This window comes from Pelodiscus sinensis, chromosome 15 (assembly GCF_049634645.1).
Source record: "Pelodiscus sinensis isolate JC-2024 chromosome 15, ASM4963464v1, whole genome shotgun sequence".
Lineage (NCBI taxonomy): Eukaryota > Metazoa > Chordata > Testudines > Trionychidae > Pelodiscus > Pelodiscus sinensis.
The window spans coordinates 6210538-6233486 of record NC_134725.1 but is presented as its reverse complement, the minus strand read 5'-3'; the positions used below and the strand labels follow the sequence as shown (position 1 = coordinate 6233486).

The following is a 22949-nucleotide window of genomic DNA, read 5'->3' as shown; positions in this document are numbered from 1 at the left end:
TACCAATACAACCACTCATGTCAGCATGCTTAAACCAGTATAAAGGTGCCTTAAATGAATATAGCTTATTCCTTCTTTTTCTTTACAGGAATAATCTATACTAAGCTAAAACCAAATGTATATTGGTATGACTTAGGGATGTTAAGGACTAGTCACCTAGTTGCTTCCCCCCCCCCTTGATGCCTCTATCAGCGGCAGCGGGGGGGGAGGGGGAGAAAAATGGGGTACTTCAAAATGGCAGTGCCACATGCTTAGAATGCCATAGAGAACCTGTTGTCAGGCTCCTTGTGGCATTTCAAAGCAGCTGTGCCACTTGTAGACCTTGGACTCCATGCGGGGCTGACACTTTGAAACACTGCAGCAGCATTTCAAAAGGGCAGCGCCACTCTATCAACTAATCGAATATTTTATTCAAAAATGCATCTACTATTCGAAAAGTCAATTATACAATATTTAACATCCTTAGTATGACTGTGCCCACACTAGGTATTCTGTACCCCCTTAGCTATACCAGTATAGATAAAGGAGTACACACTTTGTGTGTAACTAAGCCATGTATTGGTTTTATAAATTGAGAAATTAAGGCCACATACAAACTTAATTCACATGTCTAATCTTGATTTACACACAAACATTTAACATTAGTAATAGAAATGTAGCCGTGTTAGTCTGCTGATACCATTATTGGACCTAACCAAGTGAGTTATAAGATCAAGAACACATATTCCTGCGCATCCAGAAATATAATTTATGCTATCATGTGCCGAAAGTGTCCGTCTGCTATGTACATTGGACAAATGTCTCAGACACTTCGCCAAAGGATTAATGCCCACAAAATAGATATAAGACAAGATCATAAAGAAAAAACAGTTTCTTGCCATTTCAACCAGAAAGGACACTCTCTCAATGACTTAACCACCTGCATTCTGCTACAAAGACCTTTTACATCTGCACTTGAAAGGGAATCCTCTGAACTGTCATTCATGTTAAAATTCGACACTCTCCGAGAAGGAATGAACAAAGACTCTATCTTACCCATTACAAAGATAGCTTCCCCAATTATCACCTCTAATACCATTAGCTCACAGACATCTAACTCTCCCCACCTCTAATATAATTAATTCACAGACACTTACCTTCCTTCCTCCCCCCCCCCCCCCGCATCCCCCTCCTGTTCTGAAATGTGATTTGTCCTTTTCATATGTGTTCATTTTTTTTAATTGTATCCTTTGGTATATATGGTTGTGACTATTTTCTTCCACTACTTGATCTGAGGAAGTGGGTCTGGCCCACGAAAGCTCATCATCTAATAAACCATCTTGTTAGTCTTTAAAGTGCTACATAATCCAAACATTTAACATGTGAGATTAAGAAATATTCCTGAAAGTAAGATCTTGCAGGATCAATCTTGTAAAGAAGAAAAAATGACACAATAGAACTCAATGCCTGACATGAACATATGAATATGAAAGCTTTTAATCAAGCCTTTATTTGGTCACAAGAAAAACTGTTATCCCTGGGCAAAACATGCCACCCAAGAGTACTAACAGAAAGGACAATTATTACTTGTAAAGTATCACAGACAGGGTAAATCTTTGGTTTACTTCTACTTTTTGTTCAATCATACCATAATTTCCTTAGCAGTTGAGCACTGGGTTGCTTTCTCCCCAGAGCATTAAAACTGTAGAGCAAACAAAAGGTAGAACAAGAAAGAGGATGCATTTATATCTGCATTGAGAGGCATGTGACAATGCTATAACCTGCCTGTGGTAGTCTTTTCATGGACCTGGGAGCTGCATCTATAAACCATAAAACTGACTAATCCGTGTATATATATCCTGTAATAATATTCTGGTTATAATTTCATCTTCATCCTTTTCTTCTTGCTTCACCTTCTGTGGGCATTATTGATTTTTAGACTGATTTTTACCTGATTTCTCTGCTGATTTTACTGTCCATGCTGTAAGTATCAACAGAAATATGCACAACTGACGTATAACCCCTATCCAGTTTCAAACTCTTTCAAACCTATAATTACAGTAACCATGAAGAAATCTGCCATATTTTTTTAGAATTAGAGTGTCACCCATGGACAGACTGCTGTTTCTAGAATCAAGTGTATCAAAGCATAATGCTGGAAAGGCCGATCAGCTGCTGGTAGAGATAAAAAACACTTCCAAATAAACTAGAAAGATTGTTAGAAATTAGGGAGAAACAGACAAAGTTTCTGTAATTACATCATCTAATATTAAACAGAATTTGAAAGCTTATATTGAGTATGAGACAAATACATGTTACTTTAAAAATACCATTAGGCATATTCTTGCTTTTTATGAGCACCAAAACGTATATTTGTTACCACAGAATCATCAATAAAAAAAGGTTTATGGGTGTTGTGACTGGAAAATAAAATGCTTTGATTCACCTAGCTATCTCTTCATAGCATTGTTTTCTGCGATTTATACCATGCACTGACTTTTATTATGTAAAACTATAAATCTTTTAAAGAACTAAACAGTAGAAACCCAAAGACACTAAAAGAAGGTATGCAAAAAGGGCCTGTTTCTGCTTTCATTGGGGAAAAATGGCAAAACACTCATTAATTTCAGCATGGTAGAGGTTCTGCCCTAAAGTTGTATTGCTATCAGAACATTTATAAGTTCAGGAATTCATGATCATGGACTAGGTTGCTTCTGATACTGAGGTGAATATATCCTAATTACATTTAGAATATGATCTGAAGAGTAGGGTTTTTTTTAAGGGTTCCTCCTTTGTCCATTTCATATGAAGTTTTCAATAATATATCAGTTACACAGCAATGCTATTATCTGACCCATGGTGTCTGATATTTCAGGACCACAGTAATGTTTAAGATATTGCAAAGGTGTGAATTTTGTCCTTAAAATTTACTCTTGTAGAAATTAAAATAACTGACGGCACTGTTTCTGACAGTACATGTTATACAGAACACCCCCAGGTTTTCCAATGAACTGTGAAAGACACAGTTATTGCCAGATTCTGCCCTGCATTAAGATTGTTTTGCACTGGTACAGTGGTACAAAACAATATAAAAGTAATCTCAACTAGTCACTTAAGATTTTCCTCCCAATTTAGGGGATCTTGGACTGCCACAAGGATAACTTTAAATCTGCTACTAGGTCACCTTCTAGACCTTTCCCATATCTCCTGATAAAGGAATCATGGCTAGAAAAAGTGAGCTGGGAATAAGGTTGTTTTATGCCCTGGCAAGTCCCAGGTGACAATGGCCTCTGTGCTACTGGCAGTAGTCTAAGGCCATGTCTCCACTTACCAGGGGATCAACGCTCGGGGGATCAATCTTTCGGGGTCTGATTCAGTGGGTTTGATAAAGACCCATTAAATCAAATGCAGAGGGCACCCCTGTTGCCAGTCCTTGCTGTTATGTGGAGTATGGGAAGGCAACAGGAGTGTTTCTCAGCTTAAGGTACATTGACTCTAGCTATGTTATTTATGTAGCTTGAGTTGCCTACCTTAAACCACCTTCTGCCTGCACTGTAGATAGACCTGGCTTTAGTTTAGGAGAATCCAATCTATACCAGGAACTTGATTCCCAGAACCCCAATGCCTTCCAAATTAGGGACCAGGGGCCTCATAGAGGGAATCCTTATATTATTCTCTTCTGTAGCTACACTATGTTGAGATCTAGCCCACAAAATATGGACGTTCCAAAACAAAACAAAACAAAACCAACCAAGTTCATTTACTTTTACTGCTTTTGGTGGTAAAACAAAGAAGAAACATGTGAACAATAACTAAACCCACAGTTTATTTTGTGTGATGTTTGTGACCATTCTGTGCTGAATGAAGTCAGTATGCAGCACAAGTGATAATTATTACAATCAGCATGTCATATCTCTCAAGATGCAGACACATGAATACTTTGTATAGTGTTCACCCACATCAAAGCCAGAAAAATAAAACAAACAACAACAACAACAAAAAAACTGTGAATGGAGCAAAGAAATAGTAAACCTAGTGTTCCTTGCCTACTTTAACTTGGGCTCTCCCATAGAGATATATGTGCTTGTTTTTCTACCTATGGTATTTAACTGCCATCATAATAAAATAGCTGCTTTCAAATTTGATCTTAAACCCCCTCCATTTCTACTTCCTCTAAATGCCAGCAATACCTATGATAGATTCTGTTTTTCCTAACAGACCAGTCTACATCCTCCAAGCTCAAAATGTCACTTCTGCAATGCTGGCTCTCTACTGCTTTATGAACTGAACCTACAGTGGGCTGCAGTTACGTGAAATGATTGGCTTCCTCTTAAGAACAAGACATCAGCATTTGGCTACCTAGTAGAGAATGTAAGAAGACTGTTGTCTTATTTTACACTTCAAAAATATTCTAGCAGCTATAAGACTCTCTCACAAATGGCCGAATCTGTAAAACCAGCAAACCAGAATTTCCAGCCTATCAATTGATAGAACAAAAGGGCAGCCTATGTTTTAATGGTTAGGCTTCCCATTGCTTCAGGAAAGAGACAAAGTTCAAGGCTAAATTAGGCCAGGAAAAAAAAAGCCAAGTGTTTAATTATTGTACTTTCTGCTTTGTTTGCAAGCAACTGTTTCAGTCCAATCCATTATTATCTATGGTGTATGTATGAAAGTGGAATGAAATCTTAGCGCAACTCTCCACACGTAGTTGTGTGAATTTTTACTTACAGGGGGGAAAAAAAAAAAACCTAAAATATTTTGAATCAAAAATCAGAAAAGTTGCCATCACAAGACTATAACCATATATATAAAATTACAACCATGATTGACCCTTCAGATATGGCTTGTGTACACCACACTGGATATTCTGAGAGATCTGTAACTGTAGTGGCATTGCTCTTGTGTTGCAGTAATAGTGTATGATATACATATATTAAATATATGTATATGCTGTCTATATGTACATATGTATGTTGTCTGCCGGGGGCCCATATCCGAGATGTTACAGAGGCATTGTCAAGTATTATCCAGCCCTCTGACTACTACCCCATGCTACTCATCCATGTGGGCACAGATGATACTGCGAGGTGTGACACTGAGTGGATCAAGAGTGACTACAGGGCTCTGGGAGAACGGGTGAAAGAGTTTGGAGTGCAGGTGGTATTTCTCCTAGGTTCTCCCTGTCACAGGTACGAGCCCAGGAAGAGACAGGTGCATCCTGGAGGTGAATGCCCAGCTGTGAAGATGGTGTCGCCAGGAGGGCTTTGGCTTCCTCAACCACAGGATGCTATTCCAGGAAGGACTGCTAGGCAGAGATAACGTTCACCTTTTGAGTGACAGACTGGCTAATCTAATGAGGAGGGCTTTAAACTAGGTTCGATGGGGGCAGGTGAGCAAAGCCCACAGGTAAGTGGAGAACATGGAGACCTGGGAGATAGGTCGGAAATGGGAGGGAGCATGGGCTATACTGGCAGAGAGAAAGGAGGGTCAGGTCAAACTGGGAGGCAAGATCAAATCAGTATCTCAGATGCCTATATACAAATGCAAGAAGTATGGTAATAAGCAGGAAGAACTGAAAATGCTAATAAATAAATACAACTAAGACATTGCTGGCATCACAGAAACTTGGTGGGATAAAACACATGATTGGAATGTTGGTATGGAAGGGTACAGCTTGCTCAGGGAGGACAGACAGGGAATAAAGGGAGAAGGTGTTGCCTTATATATTAAAAATGTACACATTTGGACGGAGGAGGAGATGGACATAGGAGATGGAAGTGTTGCGAGTGTCTGGGTTAGGCCACCTAACCAGGTGGAAGAACTGGATGAGGCTTTTTTTTAAACAACTAACAAAATCATCCAAAGCCCAAGATTTGGTGGTAATGGGAGGCTTCAAGTATCCAGATATATGCTGTGAAAATAACACAGCGGGGCACAGACTATCCAATAAGTTCTTGTACTGCATTGGAGACAACTTTTTATTTCAGAAGGTTGAAAAAGGTACCGGGGGAGAAAGCTGTTCTAGATTTGATTTTAACAAATAGGGAGGAACTGGTTGAGAATTTGAAAGTAGAAGGCAGCTTGGGTGAAACTGATCATGAAATCATATGGTTCACAATTCTAATAAAGGGTAGGAGGGAGAACAGCAAAATAGAGACAATGGATTTCAGGAAGGTGGATTTTGGTAAGCTCAGAGAGCTGATAGGTAAGGTCCCATGGGAATCAAGACTGAGGGGAAAAACAACTGAGGAGAGTTGGCAGTTTTTCAAAGGGACATTATTAAGGGCCCCAAAGCAAGCTATTCCGCTGCATAGGAAAGATAGAAAATATGGCAAAAGAGCACCTTGGCTTAACCACGAGATCTTGCATGATCTAAAAATAAAAAAGGAGTCATAAAAAATGGAAACTAGGACATATTACAAAGGATGAATATAGGCAAACAGCACAGGAATGCAGGGGCAAGATTAGAAAGGCAAAGGCACAAAATGAGCTCAAACTAGCTACGGGAATAAAGGAAACAAGAAGACTTTTTATAAATACATTAGAAGCAAGAGGAAGACCAAGGACAGGGTAGGCCCACTGCTCAGTGGGGAGGGTGAAACAATATAACAGGAAACTGGGAAATGGCAGAGATGCTTAATGACTTCTTTGTTTCGGTCTTCACTGAGAAGTCTGAAGGAATGCGTAGCATAGTGAATGCTAGTGGGAAGGCGGTAGGTTCAGAAGATAAAATAAAAAAAGAACAAGTTAAAAAATCACCTAGAAAAGTTAGATGCCTGCAAGTCACCAGGGCCTCATGAAATGCATCCTAGAATACTTGAGGAGCTGATAGAGGAGGTGTCTGAGCCTTTAGCTATCATATTTGGAAAATCATGGGAGACAGGAGAGATTCTGGAAGACCTGAAAAGGGCAAACGTAGTGTCCATCTATAAAAAGAGAAACAAGAACAACCCAAGAACTACAGACCAGTTAGTTTAACTTCTGTGCCAGGAAAGATAATGGTGCAAGCAATTAAGGAAATCCTCTGCAAACACTTGGAAGGTAGTAAGGTGATAGGGAACAGCCAGCATGGATTTGTAAAGAACAAATCATGTCAAACCAATCTGATAGCTTTCTTTATAGGATTACAAGTCTTGTGAATAAGGGAGAAGCGGTGGATGTGGTATACCTAGACTTTAGTAAGGCATTTGATATGGTCTCGCATGATATTCTTATCAATAAACTAGGCAAATACAACTTAGATGGGGCTACTATAAAGTGGGTGCATAACTGGCTGGATAACCGTACTCAGAGAGTAGTTATTAATGGTTCACAATCCTGCTGGAAAGGCATAACAAGTGGGGTACTGCAGGGGTCTGTTTTGGGACCAGTTCTGTTCAATATCTTCATCAACGATTTAGATATTGGTATAGAAAGTATGCTTATTAAGTCTGCAGATAATACCAAGCTGGGAGGGGTTGCAACTGCTTTGCAGGATAGGATCATAATTCAAAATGATCTGGACATATTGGAGAAATGGTCTGAGGTAAACAGGATGAAGTTTAATAAAGAAAGTGTTCTACTGAGGAAGGAACAATCAGTTTCATACATACAGAATGGGAAGCAACTGTCTAGGAAGGAGTACGGCAGAAAGGGATCTAAGGGTTATACAAGCTAAATATGAGTCAAAAAGTGTGATGCTGTTGCAAAAAAAGCAAACATGATTCTGGGAGGCATTAACAGATGTATTGTGAGCAAGACACGAGAAGTCATTCTTCCGTTCTACTCTGTGCTGGTTAGGCCTCAGTTGGAGTATTGTGTCCAGTTCTGGGCACCGCATTTCAAGAAAGATGTGGAGAAATTGGAGAGGGTCCAGAGAAGAGCAACAACAATGATTAAAGGTCTAGAGAACCTGACCTATGAAGGAAGGCTGAAAGAACTGGGTTTGTATAGTTTAGAAAAGAGAAGATTGAGGGGGGACATGATAGCAGTTTTCAGGTGTCTAAAAAGATGTCATGAGGAGGAGGGAGAAAACTTGTTCATCTTGGCCTCTGAGGATAGAACAAGAAGCAATGGGCTAAAACTGCAGCAAGGGGGGTTTAGGTTTGACATTAGGAAAAAGTTCCTAACTGTCAGGGTAGTCAAACACTGGAATAAATTGTCCAGGGAGGTTGTGGAATCTTCAGCTCTGGAGATATTTAAGAGTAGGTTAGATAAATGTCTATCAGGGATGGTCTAGTCAGTGCTTGGTCCTGCCATGAGGGCAGGGGACTGGACTCAATGACTTCTTGAGGTCCCTTCCAGTCCTAGTATTCTATGATCTATAGGGATTCACATTGTTTGTGAAGTGATGCTGAGTAGTCTAGCCAAAGACAAAAAAGGTGATTTAGATAAAAAATGCAATCTTCCCACAACTGTATGTAATGGGAGTAAAAGGTATAGTTAAGGATGTTCTACTATTCTTATCCTAAAATTAGGATAGTAAGTAATTCTCAATCAACATACTTGAGTGATCTCAACTCATTGGTTTCATAGACTCTGCTCACTTTTTTAATTTATGGAATCATTAGGAGCGGAAGAATGAATCCAGGACAGAGTCCAGGACAAAGTTATGCTGAAAACTTGGACTGGGAAGAACATTTTATATAACTTTTACTAACACTTCCTGTCTACGGGGAGGATATTATACCCCCTTGCTGGACTGACTACCACAACACTGAACTATTCTCTTCCATTTATTTTTTCATAGTACTTTCAAGCCACATTTATGACCAAAGCCATGACTTTTTCCTTGCTCATCTTGTCCTTCCTATTTTATCCTGGATTTAAATAATAAAAGATAAAATTGTGGCATTGTATTCATTTATGTGGTAAAAGACTGACGTCACTAAGAAGGATTGGGACTTCACTGCTTTTGAAAAATCACTTTATACTCTCCCTCTACCAGTATGAAAGTCCCCTTTAAAAAAAAAAACCCAAACTAGCAGCTAAACACAGATGAACCCCAAAGACAATGTGAAATGAAGAAAAAAAAAACCCATGTAGTAGCAGACAACATTTTCAGGGGGAAAGGAAGAAAGTGGAGTGCATAACCAAACAAAATGTAGAACAGGTACTGAAAAATAACTTGGTAAAGAAACGTACGCCTTTATCAACATCCTGTTTAAGCAAAATCAGCTAACAAAGACAATACAAAAAAGAGATAAAACAACCAGTATACTAGAAATTTGCAGTTTTATATGCTCTATGGAAAACAGACAATCATCTCTTTTGGCCAGCTATGAATTTTGTCCTTCCTTAGTTTTTCATGCAAATTTCTGGCAGTAGACAAGTGCTGAACTTCACAAGATTTTGTGCATTTTAAAATTACCTGCAGTTGTATGAAACCTCATCAGAAAACTATTCAAGCCCCATAGCAACTCACCTCTAGCTAATCTATTTATCAAGGTTCTCATACCAATCATGTCGCCATGGTATCTAAACATCCTTCTTACTCCAATTGTTAATATATATGCTTAGATATATTTTGCTGTTAACAGAGGCCAGGGGATAGAAATGGTGTCCCTGGCCTCTGTTTGTCAGAGGCTGGAGAGGGATGGCAGGAGACAAATCACTTGATTATTGTCTTCAGTCCACTCCCTCTAGGGCACCGGGTGCTGGCCACTGTCGGTAGACAGGATACTGGACTAGATGGACCTTTGGTCTGACCCAGTACAGGCTGTTCTTATGTTCTTATGTTTAAATTTATATATGGGTAATACTCCCACAAAGGGCATAACAGAGGGACATAGCTTTTTGGTCCTCACTAAACAGTATAAAACAGTATGAATCTATGGTCCAAGACAAAAAATCCTGCCCTCTGGAAATTCTGTAGTATAAGTAATCATTATAGTAGAAAGTGATAGAAGTGTTTTGGGATGTTGAATGGCAGTTTATTATGCACCAAAAATAAAAATAGACTACTATGCCAGCTTCCTCTCCTATGAGGTCTACTGCCCAGCCAATAGGCAAACATAACGAATTACTAACTAGTTAGTGGATGGAAGGAAGGAAGGAAGGAATACAGAAAATGTTTTGTGGGTGGTTCCTCAGGCAAGGATATCTTCCATTTGACCAACTCCATTAAAGACAGACAGGCTTTGTTACTGGAAGTTGATACATCCACAATTAGTCAGCAATAGCAATGACAGATTGTGAAAATCCATTACTGATCTTAGGCATTGAATTTTATGAAGAAATTAATGACTGTCATATACAAACAGTGTGAAAATGTTTTCAAACCTGGCTGTGTTTAAGTGTCATTTTTTTGCTAGCTAATGATTTATTTGATAGCCAATCTGAATGCTGGACAAATTCCACTGGCTTAGTAATACACGTTACAGTTCAATTTGGTGTCTCTTGCGCTGTTAATATTTTTGTACTACCAGATGACAAACTTAGCTGACATGTAATAAGGTTATGAACACTAAGAACTGCTATATTTTAATCTATGAATATAGAAATGTAAAAATGTGAACATTGTATATGACCAGAGCAACGAGGAAAACTTTTTCTATATATGCTAATAAGATTTTCCTGTGTGAATGCACTGATCTAACTTGCATTGGGATTAACTGAACATTTATTATATGTTTATCATGCTTGAATTCAATAGGAATTGTGTATAAAAGCAATACTGTGAGAATACATAGGAACACATGAAAAAGAAAAGGAACCCAGCTGTTGGCTTCCACATGGAGCAATATGGAGGAACTGGGCTCCCAGATCTAGAGAATGAAAAGCCTTAGGGAAGAACTAGCTATGCAGACAGAATGTGTTGTTGTGTTTCCTCTGAAACGTTTATGTTCAAAATAAAACCTGTTATGTTTAAGGAAGTTGTTTGGTGCCTAATTACCATTGTCACTCAGAATAAAACTGTAGGTTTGAGATAAAGTCAGACCCGCTAAAGTGATTACGATTGGACACAGGGGACTGCCACCCAGCATCCAGTCTAAGAGTGGGAGAAATGTGTGTTTTCATTACAAGAAAAGGTGACAGTCTGAGTTCTAGAGGGAGCACCCTTGGAAAACATCGAAAGTATCGAAGGTGTGCTTCTTTGAGTGATGTCCCCATGGGTGCTCCACTGTAGGTGACTTTGTAGCAGTATTCAAGAGTGCCTGGACAGCAGGTCCTGGAGTTATGGTTTGACTACTGTTGAAAGCACTGCTGAGGCTAATGAGGAATCCACAGCCAAAAGGTGTACAATCACATAATGCTTAATGAAAGTGTCATTAAATGTGGCTGCACGGCAGATGTATTGGAGGGAAACTCCTCATAGGAAGGCCATGGAAACACAACAACACATTGTCTGCATAGCTACAGCGCTTGTGGAATGAGCTCTGGGTTCTGTTGAAAGCAGCTTATTTCATATGGAATAACATGTGCTGATGCACGAAACTATGAGCCTCGACACGCGCTGATATGATACTGGATTGTTTGCCCTTGGAGCAATCCACTAGAGAGACCAGTAAGCACTGCATCATGCAGAAGGCTCCACTTCTATCTATGCAAAAGGTAAGTGCTCTACATACGTCAAGGGAATGCAGAGGTGCCTGTCAGGGAGAGATACAGGGTTTGGCATAGAAGGAAGGAAGAATGGATGATTGGTTCGTTAATATGGAACTCAGAGCACACCTTGGGAATGAAGGCTCGGGGAGGGCGTAGAACAGTGGTCCCCAATGCGATGCCCATGGGCGCCACGGCACCTGCCAGGCTATTTATGTGCACCCGCGGAGCAATCTGGGCTGGCCCCGCCGCCAGGCGTGCAGCAGGTGCCAGCCCCGGACGCATAGGCGGCCCCTGCCACCCTGTCATAGCTCATGCCGGTGCTGGCCCCGGGCATGTGGCGCCTGGGCTGCCCCTGCCCGGGGTTGCAGAACATGCCAGTGCCAGCACTCGGGTGCACAGCACCTGGGCAGCCCCTGCCTGGGATCACAGCACCTGGGTGGCCCCTGCCCAGAGTCACGGCACATGCTGGTGCCGGCCCTGGGCACGCGGCGCATGCTTGGTCCCGTCCCCAAGCCCGTGAGCGGCCCCGCCTCTGGACGCGCGGCTCATGAGCGGCCCTGCTCCCAGGCGCCCGGCAGCCCGAAAACGTTGGGACCACTGGCATAGAATAACATTGTCTTTGTTAAAGATGGTATACTGTGGTACTGCCATCAATGCCGCAAGTTCACTGACTCTGCATGCAGATGTAATGGCAAGCAGAAAAACCACCTTGAGTGTCATCATTGGGAATGGTGAAGTGGCCAGAGGTTCGAAAGGTGGTGGAATAAGGGTGTCCAGGGCTAGGTCCAAGGTCCAGGATGGAGGAGGGGGTCTGAGGCGGATTAAGGTTGGTCAACCTCTTTAGGAACCTTTTGGTAGTTGGGTGGGCAAATACAGAGGTTCTGTCTATAGAATGTCAGAAGGCCATAATCGAGGTGTACTTTGAGAGAGGCAACAGCTAGTGCTGACTGCTTTAGGGAGAGGATGTATTTAAAGATTTGATGATGGGGTGCTGTATATGGATCAACATGTGCACCAGGAGACAAACCTATGCCACTTGTGGAGGTAAACAGAGCAAGTGGTATCCTTTTTGCTGTGCATCAAGACCTCTTAACTGTGTGCAGAATAGATATCTTTAGATGCACAGAACCAACTAGGAACCAAGCTGTCAGGTGCAGGATCTGGGGCTGAGGGTGCAGGAGGGTACCCCAGTCCTGGGTCAGTAGATCGCAGAGTTTGGGAAGGGCACACAGTGGGTACAGAGACATTTGGAAAGAAAAGGAAACCAGGGCTGGTGAGCCCAGGACGGCACTATCAGAATCACCCTGGCTCCATTCTTGTTGATCTTCTCAAGGACTCTGGGAATGAGCACAACGGGGGGAAATGCATATAGGAGAAGGCCCCCCAGTTGAGAAGAAAGGTGTCTCCTAGGGATCCCTGACTAATGTGTGTTCTGGAACGGTATTATCGGCACTTTGTATTTCCATAGGAGGCAACGAGGCCTATTAGGGGGACACACCAACTGTGGAAAATATGTTGGAGTGTTTTGTGTCGAAGTTCTCTCTCGTGTTGTGGTGCGAAATGTCTGCTCAGGGAGTCTGTGGTTGCATTGTTGGTACCAGGTAAGTAAGATGCAATTAGAATGGTCTTGCTGTGAACGCACCAGTTCCAGAGGCTTTCTGCTTCTGCACAAAGGGATCGGAATTGAGTGCCCCCTTGGCAATTTTTATAGTATATCGTGGCGATGTTATTGGCGAGTATTCTGACAGTGGTGTCACGAATATGTGCCTGGAAATGTCTGCAGGCACTGAAGACTGCCCTGAGTTCCAGGATGTTTATGTGGGAAGTTGTTTCTCATGGTGACCATTGTCCTTGAACAGACATATCATTCATGTGAGCACCTCAGCCCATGAGGGAGTCATCTCTGTAGTAATGTGGGCAGAAGGTTGAGGCCAATAAAATGGGACTCCTGCAAGGAGATTGCGTGGTTCAGTCTATCATCTGAAGGAAGTTAGAACATCGTGCTGTGGTGAAGTCGAGGCGAGCAGATATGAACTCCAAGGTTTGTGATGGCTTGAGTGTGAATTTCTGGTTGTTGATGATCAGACCGTAAGATCCGAATGTCTGCTTGGCTACAAGTATCATATGGTATGTTTCTGCAGAGAACAGGCCCTTTATGAGACAGTCATCGAAATAGGGGAAGATTAAAATGCCCCACTGACATAGGTGCGCTGCTACTACTGCAAGCGTTTTTTAAAACACCCTGGATGTGGGGGAAAGGCCTAAAAGGAAGCACATGATACTGGAAGTGCTCCATGCCAACAGTGAATTGAAGAAACCACCTGTGAGAGGGTTGGATGGTGATGTGAAAATAAGCATCCTGAAGGATGCAAACCAATCCTAGTTGTCTAACACCAGGATTATAGATGCAAGAGTTACCATTTTGAACCTCTGCCTCCAAAGGTAACGGTTGAGCTTCTGGAGATCAAGTATAGGCCTTGACCCTCCTATTTTTTTCTGGGTGAGGAAATAGCGGGAATAGAAGCCTTTTCCTTTGAATTTATCCAGTACTTTCTCTACCACTCTGATAGAGAGGAGTTGATGAACCTCCTGTTTTAATAGAGCCTTGTGAGAAGAGCCCCTGAAGAGGGACAGGATAGATGGGTGAGGGGGAGTTGGAAATAGAGATAGGAAGGGGATGCTGTAAGCCACATGAGACGATCTCCAGAACCCAACAATCAGACGTGATGGTGGACCAGTGATGGTAAAAAGATCTGAGGCAGTGGTGGAAAATGGGAGCCGTGTGACTGTGTGGGATCACAGCAGCGAGGGTTTGTGAGTCCTCAACCAAGAAGTCAAATTTGCTGTTTATTTGATGGTTGGTTAGAGGTGCGGTTGGTCTGATTACACCTCTTCTGGACTTTCTGCCTTGCTCATGTTGATCAAAACCACATTATTGCTGTCTGACATAGGAACAGTCATGGAGTTTCTGATTAGGTGTATACCGCTTGTGCTGGTATGGAGGTATGTACATACCAAGGATACAAAGAGTGGTACAGGAATCCTTACTTGAATGAAGGACCTTATCTATCTTTTAAGCAAAGAGCTTCCGTTTATCAAACGGAAAGTCTTCGACTTTATTCTGCAGCCTCCATGGGTCTCCAGGAGTTCGTAGCCATGCAGCTCTTCGCATGACTATTGCAGTAGCCGTCAAATGAGCTGCTGTGTCAGCCAAGTCCAACGCAATTTGGAGGCCTGTCCTAGAGGAAGCATAGCCTTCCTGAACTATGGACTTCAGGAATGGTCTTTTTGAGTCTGATAAGTGCTCCAGGAGTGCTGTGAGCTTGGTGTAATTGGTGATGCAACGCATCTATGACCAAGGAGTTGTGTTGGGGATGAGAAAATAAAAATTCCATTTGCTTAGCTGGGACAAAGTACTTTTTGTCTACTCTCTTACTGATCAGCAGGGCAGAAGCTGGAATCTGCCAGATCTCCTCAGCAGCTTCCATAATCACCTGATCTATTGGCAACGTGAACGTAGCTCGTTGGAACAGTTGAAGATTTTTGAGGAGGAGGTATTGCTTTTCCTGAACCTCAATAAACTGGACCTCCTGGCTCCCGGTGATCCTCTTAATCGTCTGAAGGTGACGTGTCCTCTGGAATTATGGCTTCATCCAGAGATGAGAACTGGTCTGTAGGAGAAGTATTGGACTGCTATTCCTCAGGGTCTGATAAATGACCTTCTTCAGGTTCTGAATGGTGTGTTTGAGGGGAAGAACTCTGAGGTAGGGTGTGTGTGTTGCTTGTGAGAAAACACTGAAGCAGAAGGATAACTATGTGAAGGCAAAGATCTGTAGCAGCAGGGTGACCAGTATCTAGGATGTGCAGGCTGATGATGATGGTGGTAGCCAGTGAACCAATAAGGTGCCCAGTCATGATAGTAGGTATGGTGATAGTATGACTGCCTGGTTAATGAGTGTCTCGAAGAAAGCATACTCCTATGCCCTGCCCAGTATGTCGCATATGGAGACAAGGTTGTCAAATGGGGAAGTGTCACTGAGCCCCTAGAGGAGGGAGGTGAAGGAAGAGACGTGTGCTTCGGATGGGTGTGATGATGGAACGCCCTCTGCAGTGCTGCAATTAGTGGAGCCAGGGATCTCTGTCTCCTATATGGGGGGCATCATGCCTGTTACAAAAAGGTATAGCACTAGTGATCCTGGTGCCGACGGCAAGAGCAATAATGCTGGAGAGAAGGTTGGAGATGCTGGGCTAGAGCTCTGGCACCTATTAGACTTTGTGGGAGCCTTTTTCAGTGCTGATGGTCTATCATGCATCTCCAGTGCTGGGCTAGAAGGTTGCAGTATTGGTTCCAGCACAGTGGGTACCGCTGGTGCCATTGGGGCCGATGCCAGAGTAGGTGCTGGGGTACTGCAGGATGGGGCCACCAGTGCCCATGTAGACTTTAGTGACGGTGATGTTCACGATATCAGCACCCAATGGTGCCCTTTGTCGGTCGTTCGAGTCCAGAACCGCCTTCGAGCGTAAAGGAGCCGTGCTGGATGTCCCGGGATTGTCTCCCATGCCGACTCTGCTTGTCAGGATCGGTGAAAGAGAGCGCGCTGGTGAAGTTCATTTCTTTTTAGCAAACCGGGACCCGGGGGAAGACGCCCTCTGGTTTTGGACAGTAGTGAGGTCTGAGAGAGCCGCAGATACAGAGTCCCATGGCTGGAGCACCTTAACAAACAAGATCATACACAGGCAAATTTCTCTGTCACGGCATGCTCTTGCTGTTAGTTTTGAGCAGTGTGGGCATTTCTGAGGCACATGTGCCTTGCCCAGAGAGCAAATACAAGAATGGCTGTTGGAGGCCAGCATGGGTTCACGACGTGTCACTTTTTTTAAACCCCCTTGAGCCAGGCATTATAAGGGATACACTTATTAGGCATTCCCTGAGTTGATTCCTGAAGATACAGACAGAGAAGAAAAGAAGAAGAAGAAAATCTTTTATTTTTATTTTATTTTTATTTATTTTTTTATTTAAAAGGAAAGACGGTAACAACAAAGGAATACATTTTTTAAACAAACTATGAACTTCTTAAGACTAAGTTGTAACTAGAAACTAAACTAAACATTATCAGCTAAGAACTCTTTTTTTTCTGATTAGAACAGTTGAAGAGAAGAGCTCGCTCTGAGACTGAGAGTGGTAACAAAGGAACTGGCGAGAACCAGATCGCATGTGTGTGTTAAACAGTGTGAATGCCACAATGCGCCTGCCGCACATACACATTCCGGCTGACTACTGCTGCTCAAAACTCTGGGACAACTCAACACCTACAGTGGAGCATCCATGGGGACCTCACTCTCAGAAGAATCTAATATGCTAAAGAGGCTAAGTGAATTAGTCAAGGTCACACAGTATGTCCATATCAACACTGATAACTTTCTAGCCATTTGTTCAGAACACTTACTTAGTTATAATTAAGACAGAATTCTTTTTATATTTATACGAAATTCAGCAGTCACAAACCATACATTTCTGAGTAATCGCTCCTGGACAGAGGAAAAATAACATGGTAATAATCAGGGCTCGACAACTAGTGTAATCTACTCGCCCATTGCAAGCGCAGTCTGCGCATGCACAGCATGCCGAACCACGCGGCTGGCGTGTGGGGCTCGCTGCCACTTGGCGAGCCCTGGTAATAATAGTAATTAAAAACCATGACTTTTCAACCTAGCTGACCTAACATAACGATTAGAAAAACTTCAAAAAACAACAAATAGTCTAGCAGAATTTTAAAGACTAACAAAACATGCAGATGGTTTCATGAGCATTCGTGTAGGTAGCCCTGGTGGATGGTCTTCTGCTCTGTAGGAGAATTTCCTTCACATGGTCTGAGCATAGGGATTCTGTTTCTTGGAACCAGAGATGAGCCACGCATGTAGGTGGAGTGTGTGAGGCTGGGGGTGAAGTAATCTCCCCCTGTCCTGAGACAGAATGTCATGCTGGAGTGGGAGAGGATATGGCGTGGCTATGGACATCATGTGTAGAAATGGGAAACTGGTCTGTCTGGTCCAGGATGGTGCCATTAGTATAACCAGAGCCCCGTCCATCTGGATCTTGTGTAGCACTGGGGCTATGAGTGGGATTGGCAGGAAGGCATAGTGTAGTGGTTCGTCCCAACGGATGAGGAAGGCATCACCGTGAGATCCCGTGTCTAGGCCGGCTCTCAAGCAAAACTGGGGACACTTGGGAGTTGCACAGGGGTCTAAAGTCGGGACTCCCCAGCTGTGGAAGACAGAGGTGAGTATGGCTGGATATAATTCCCATTCGTGGTTGGAGCTGAAATTTCTACTCAGGGCGTCTGCCCAAACATTGTTTATTCGGGTAAGAATGAAGTCTTCAGAGTGATGCCAGGCTGGATGCACCAATTCCAGAGGCAGATGGCTTAGACGCACAGTGATGGGGAGCAAGCTCCCTCATGCCTGTCTATGTAAAACATGGTTGTCATGTTGTTGGTGAGTATGTGAACAGCCTGGTTGATAATGAGCGGGAGAAAATGGTTGCAGGCATTCCTCATGGCTCTGAGCTCGAGGAGGTTGATATACAGCCAGGATTCGTATGTCGACACCTGCCCTGAACTGTGTGATAAAGTAGATGCACGCCCCAGCCAAGAGAGGCATGTGTCATGATCTGTCTGGAAGATTTGGGCTGGTGGAAGGGAATGCCCATTAGGATGTTGGTGGGAATTGTCCACCACGTAAGTGAGTCCAGCACCCTCTCGGGAAGCACGATCTGTATGTGTAGGAAGTGGAGGCCTGGTCTGTAAACAGACGCTAGCCAGTGCTGTAGGGCTCAGAAGTGGAGTTGAGCATATTGTACGACATAGATGGTAGCCGCCACGTGTCTCTTCGCTTGTAGGCAGCTCAGAACCATAGTGGTAGGGGTGATCAGCAAAACAATCACGTAGTGCTGAGAATCAGTGTTGGGGAAGATAAGTGCTAGGTGTCAACGAATCGAGGCAAGCCCCAATAAATTCTATGCCCTGAGTGGGTAGCAGGGTAGATTTCTGCTTGTTTATTAGAAGACTGAGACAGATGAAGATCTGCCTGGTATTGGCAATCATGTCGGCAGTCTCCACCTGAGATCGACCTTTTATAAGATAGTCATCTCAGTATGGAAAGATGACAACGTCCTACCATTGGAGATAGGCTGTAACCACGGCCAGGACCTTTGAGAAGACTCTGAGAGCCGAAGATAGTCCAAAGGGAAGTACTCTGCACTGGTAATGGTCATGACCAGTAATAAATCAGAGGTAGTGCCTGTGTGATGGGTGTATGGAGATGTGAAAGTATGCATCCTGAAGGTCGAGGGCTGTGAACCAATCCCCTTCATCCAAAGCTGGTATAATCGATTCCAGTGTTACCATTCTGAAGCACTGTTTCCACAGATACTTATTTAACTTGTGCAGATCTAGTATGGGTCTCCATCCCCCTGTGCGCTTCTGTGTCAGGAAATATTTGGAGTAGACTCCTCTCCCTCGAAAGGAACCTCCTCTATCGCTCCCAAGTGGAGAAAGTGATTGATTTCCTATTTGAGGAGCATCTCGTGAGAGGGGTCCCTGAAGAGGGACAGGGAGGGGAGGTGGGCAGGGGGAAGCGCTGTAAAGGGAATGGCATATCCTGTACGGTTGATCTCCAAGACCCATTGATCTGATGTTATGACTACCCACTGATGGCAAAAGGGATGGAGTCTGCTGGTGAAGAGATGGTACTGGCTTGTTGGCAGCGGTCAAAGTGGGAGGTCGGGCAGACCCTTGACCAAACGCTCAAACCTGCTGTTTTGTTGACTGGGAGCCTGAGGAGTGGGTTCTTTTCCTTTTTTGTAAAGGGAGAGGGAAGCTGAGGGAAGGATGCAGTTAAGTTAGCAGTTGCTCGCAGGCGGGCACCCGCCAAAGCCGGTACTCTGAGAGAAGCTGACTGAAAAAAATCTTTTCTCTCCCCCCGCCCCCGCCCAGGATGAAACCAAATGAGAAGACAGGTGAGAGGAGATAGGGAGAGCAAAACAAGGTTTTCCCACTCTCCCTGAGGAGAAGCTGAGGAGAACGAAGAACTCAGTCAGAGGCCGAGGACAGGAGAAGGGGAACTGAAGGGGATGAGGGAGCTGTGCGCGAGGCACCAAGCAGAACACAGCTCGAGGCTCTCCTCACGCATGCATGGCTCTCAGGTACTTCTGGAAAAAGCTCTGCTCTGTGGCTCTGGGATATTACTACACCTGACGTGGCGCACCCATGGGGACATCACCTGAAGAAGAATAAGGATTAGAGAGAGTTGTGGGGAAGGGTAATACTTCCCAATACATACTGGGAACCCAAACTACAGTAGATTGAAAATACCTCACTTTGCAATAGTTTAATAATGAGATAACTTGGATATTCATTCCTTCAAGTCAATAAAAGCTGGAATGTATCTCATGGTCACCTACTTTAGTTTTAAACATAGCTGGACGGTTATTCTGTCAGTGCTACGCCTTACCTTGTGTGTTTTGCTGTACGTATACAAAAAGGCCAGCCTGTAGAGGCTCTTATAGTGCTGGGGGAAACGGCTCAGACACAAACGGAAGGAGGAGATACACTGTTCTGTCAGGAATTTACGCTGCTCTTCAAGATCTGCTGGAAGACACTGGGGAAACTCTGATGCATCTCCACAAGATTCAGCTTTCTTCTTACAGTCCCACTGTGAAGGTGGGGGGACTGTAGCCTTGAAAGGGATGCCAGATGATGCTTGAACATCTAAAATAACTTTCTGGACACTATGTTCAGCTGCATGATAAGATTCAGAGTTCTCCAAGGGTTCTTCTGACTTTCCTACAGGTAGCAAATGAACAAAGACTTAGCATTTGTGTTTTAGAATCGACATGTACTAAAAAATTTAATTCCTTTTCTCCATTAAACTACATTCCAAATAATTTCAGAAACATCCCAATATACATTTGACCTCTCTTGATGTTAAGTGAACAAGACACTTTCAGCTCCTAGCAAAATAAATAAATATACATATATACACACAAACAGGGTTCACCGAACCGCAGCGAGCCCCGCTCGCCAGAACCTGGCTTTTCCAGGTTACAATCTACTTGCCCGTGGTGAGTAGATTGTATTATTTGTTGGGGGATGTGTGTGTGTGTGTGTGTGTGTGTGTGTGTGTGTGTGTGTGTATTATTTGTTGGGGGATGTGTGTGTGTGTGTGTGTGTGTGTGTGTGTGTGTGTGTGTGTGTGTGTGTGTGTGTAAAAATCAAAAGAAAGGCAATTTTAGAGTCACAGATTTTAGGGGTGAAAGGAACAATGATGATCACCTAATCTGACTTCCTAAATAATACAGAGACCACAGAATTCCATCCAGTAATTTCTCCACTGAGTCTAACAACTTGTGGTTCAATCTGCCCATCTCTTTTAGAAGAGCAAAAGTTTCATTTAACTATTCCAGGTAATGCTGAATTTACAAAGTCCTTGTCACTTATTGCAAAGGTCAATTATCTTCACTGTTAAAAAATTGCAACCTATTGCTAACTAAAATTTTTTCAAGCTTCAGTTTTCAACCATTGAATCTTGTTATATCTTGTCTATTAGACTATTAAGCTGTCTTATACATGATATGCTCACTAGATATAGCTATTTATTGTCCAAGATCAAATTGCCTCTTAACCTTCTCTTTAATAAGCTGAAAAAACAGACTTTAAGTCTCTTTTAGGTGTGTTTTCCACACCATGAATCATTCCTGAAGATCTTGTATGAATCTCTCCAATTTTTCAATGTGCTGACACTAGAAATGGACAGAGCATCCCAGCAGAATGTACTTTGGGTTTTTTGGAAGCTTCTGGAGACTGTAGAAAATATTTCAATTTCATTTTTAAAGGGTTAAATATTTTACAATCACCACCTTCTGGCATAGAACTGCTAGCACACTTGATGTGTCGAGCCATCCTAAGTTTGAGAAAGACTATCTTAAATATTTAACTTTAAAACTATTACAGATTTTTCAAGCTAGAGTATATTCATACGCTCTTTCAGAATGTTTTAATAATTCTCAACTCAAAAGTTTCAGTCATTCCAATGCCCTAATCATCCCAGTAGGAGAGGAAAAAAAAGCTGTCAAAATTAACATGAGCAAACCCCTTTTACATATCTAGCTGATAACATTTTGCATTTATCTTCCTAGCATCTGGGTGCCTTAACATTTTAAGTATATTATATGTCAAAAGTTTATATCCCTTCCCTAAAAATAGGCTTTTTAAAATTAATTGTAAGAAAGCTAATTCAAATAATCAATTATACAAAAAATTTGGTGGATTTTTTTAAGTGGATGGTATAATTAGAAGTGTAAGTATAAAACACACATACCACCTGTTATACTAGGTCATATTATATAACTTGGAAATACCTTGGAAAATGAAGCTCTCAAATCTTATATTAATTTACATTTATATAACATATACCTTAATTGCACGCTATTAATTTTCAGAGGGCTAAATGACACAGCTGTCAGTCTCTTCTCAGACTAAAACATTTCAATCTTTGCCATACAACAAATATAAAATATGCACATTATATCATATAAATATATTATAATGTGTTAGTAGCAATCCTATATTTATAGCTGGCTTAGAAAGGCATTTTTCCAGACACATTTGTTACAGCAGATGCAAATAATGTGATACCCAATTTAACAAAGGTGCCCAAACTACCATCTGATTGCAAAGACTTTTAAGTGACTATTGCTTGGAACATTGTCATTGAGTGATAAATAAAAAGCTTTGTATCTCATTACCTACCAATCCCTCCCAAATACGATTTATATAAAGCTCGGTGTATACTAGGTATTTTGCATCGATGTGGCTATGCTGCTACACACCTAAAATACAGATACACTTTAGTGCTGTAAGATGGTGACTACCATCGCAGGTTATTGGAATTGGTCACATACTAGCACAAGTACAGTTTTGATGGTTTGCACTTGAGTGACTTTATTGGTATAGACACTCTGGTGCATGGTTCCCTAGTTTGGACAAACTTTAAGAAAAAGCATAATTCAAAAGAAGGAAACAAGTCAAAATGTCAATGAGACAATGTTGAAAAAACCAGTTTCCTACTTCTTATAACTGTTGGTCTTCCAGATGAGCTGCTCACGTCCATTCACATAGGTGTTCACAAACTGCATGCACAATTGTTGGGAGGTTTTTCTCTAGCAGTACCTGCCAGATTGGCTGTGGAACTCCCTGAATAGCGCCTTCATGGTGATGATGCCTATTCAGTCCCTTCTTGCTGGACTATTCTGACACAGGGGAGGTGGGTGAGATTTGGAATGCATATGAGCAATACATCTCAAAGAACAACAGTTATAAGAGGTAAGCTACTGTGCTTTCTTCTTTGAGTGCTTGCTCATGTCTAGTCCAATAGGTGACTCCTAT

At 42.4% G+C, this 22949-nt stretch overlaps 1 protein-coding gene across 4 annotated transcripts in view; it reads right to left on the bottom strand.

Moving 5' to 3' along the window:
- The window catches only part of CABIN1 (calcineurin binding protein 1), a 257094-nt gene that overhangs the window by 134753 nt on the left and 99392 nt on the right, over positions 1 to 22949 (bottom strand). For all 4 annotated transcript variants that reach the window (XM_075897952.1, XM_075897954.1, XM_075897953.1 and 1 more), the window contains exon 28: positions 20017 to 20348. In XM_075897952.1, coding sequence (XP_075754067.1) covers positions 20017 to 20348 — 332 coding nt within the window. The remainder of the gene's footprint in view (positions 1 to 20016; positions 20349 to 22949) is intronic.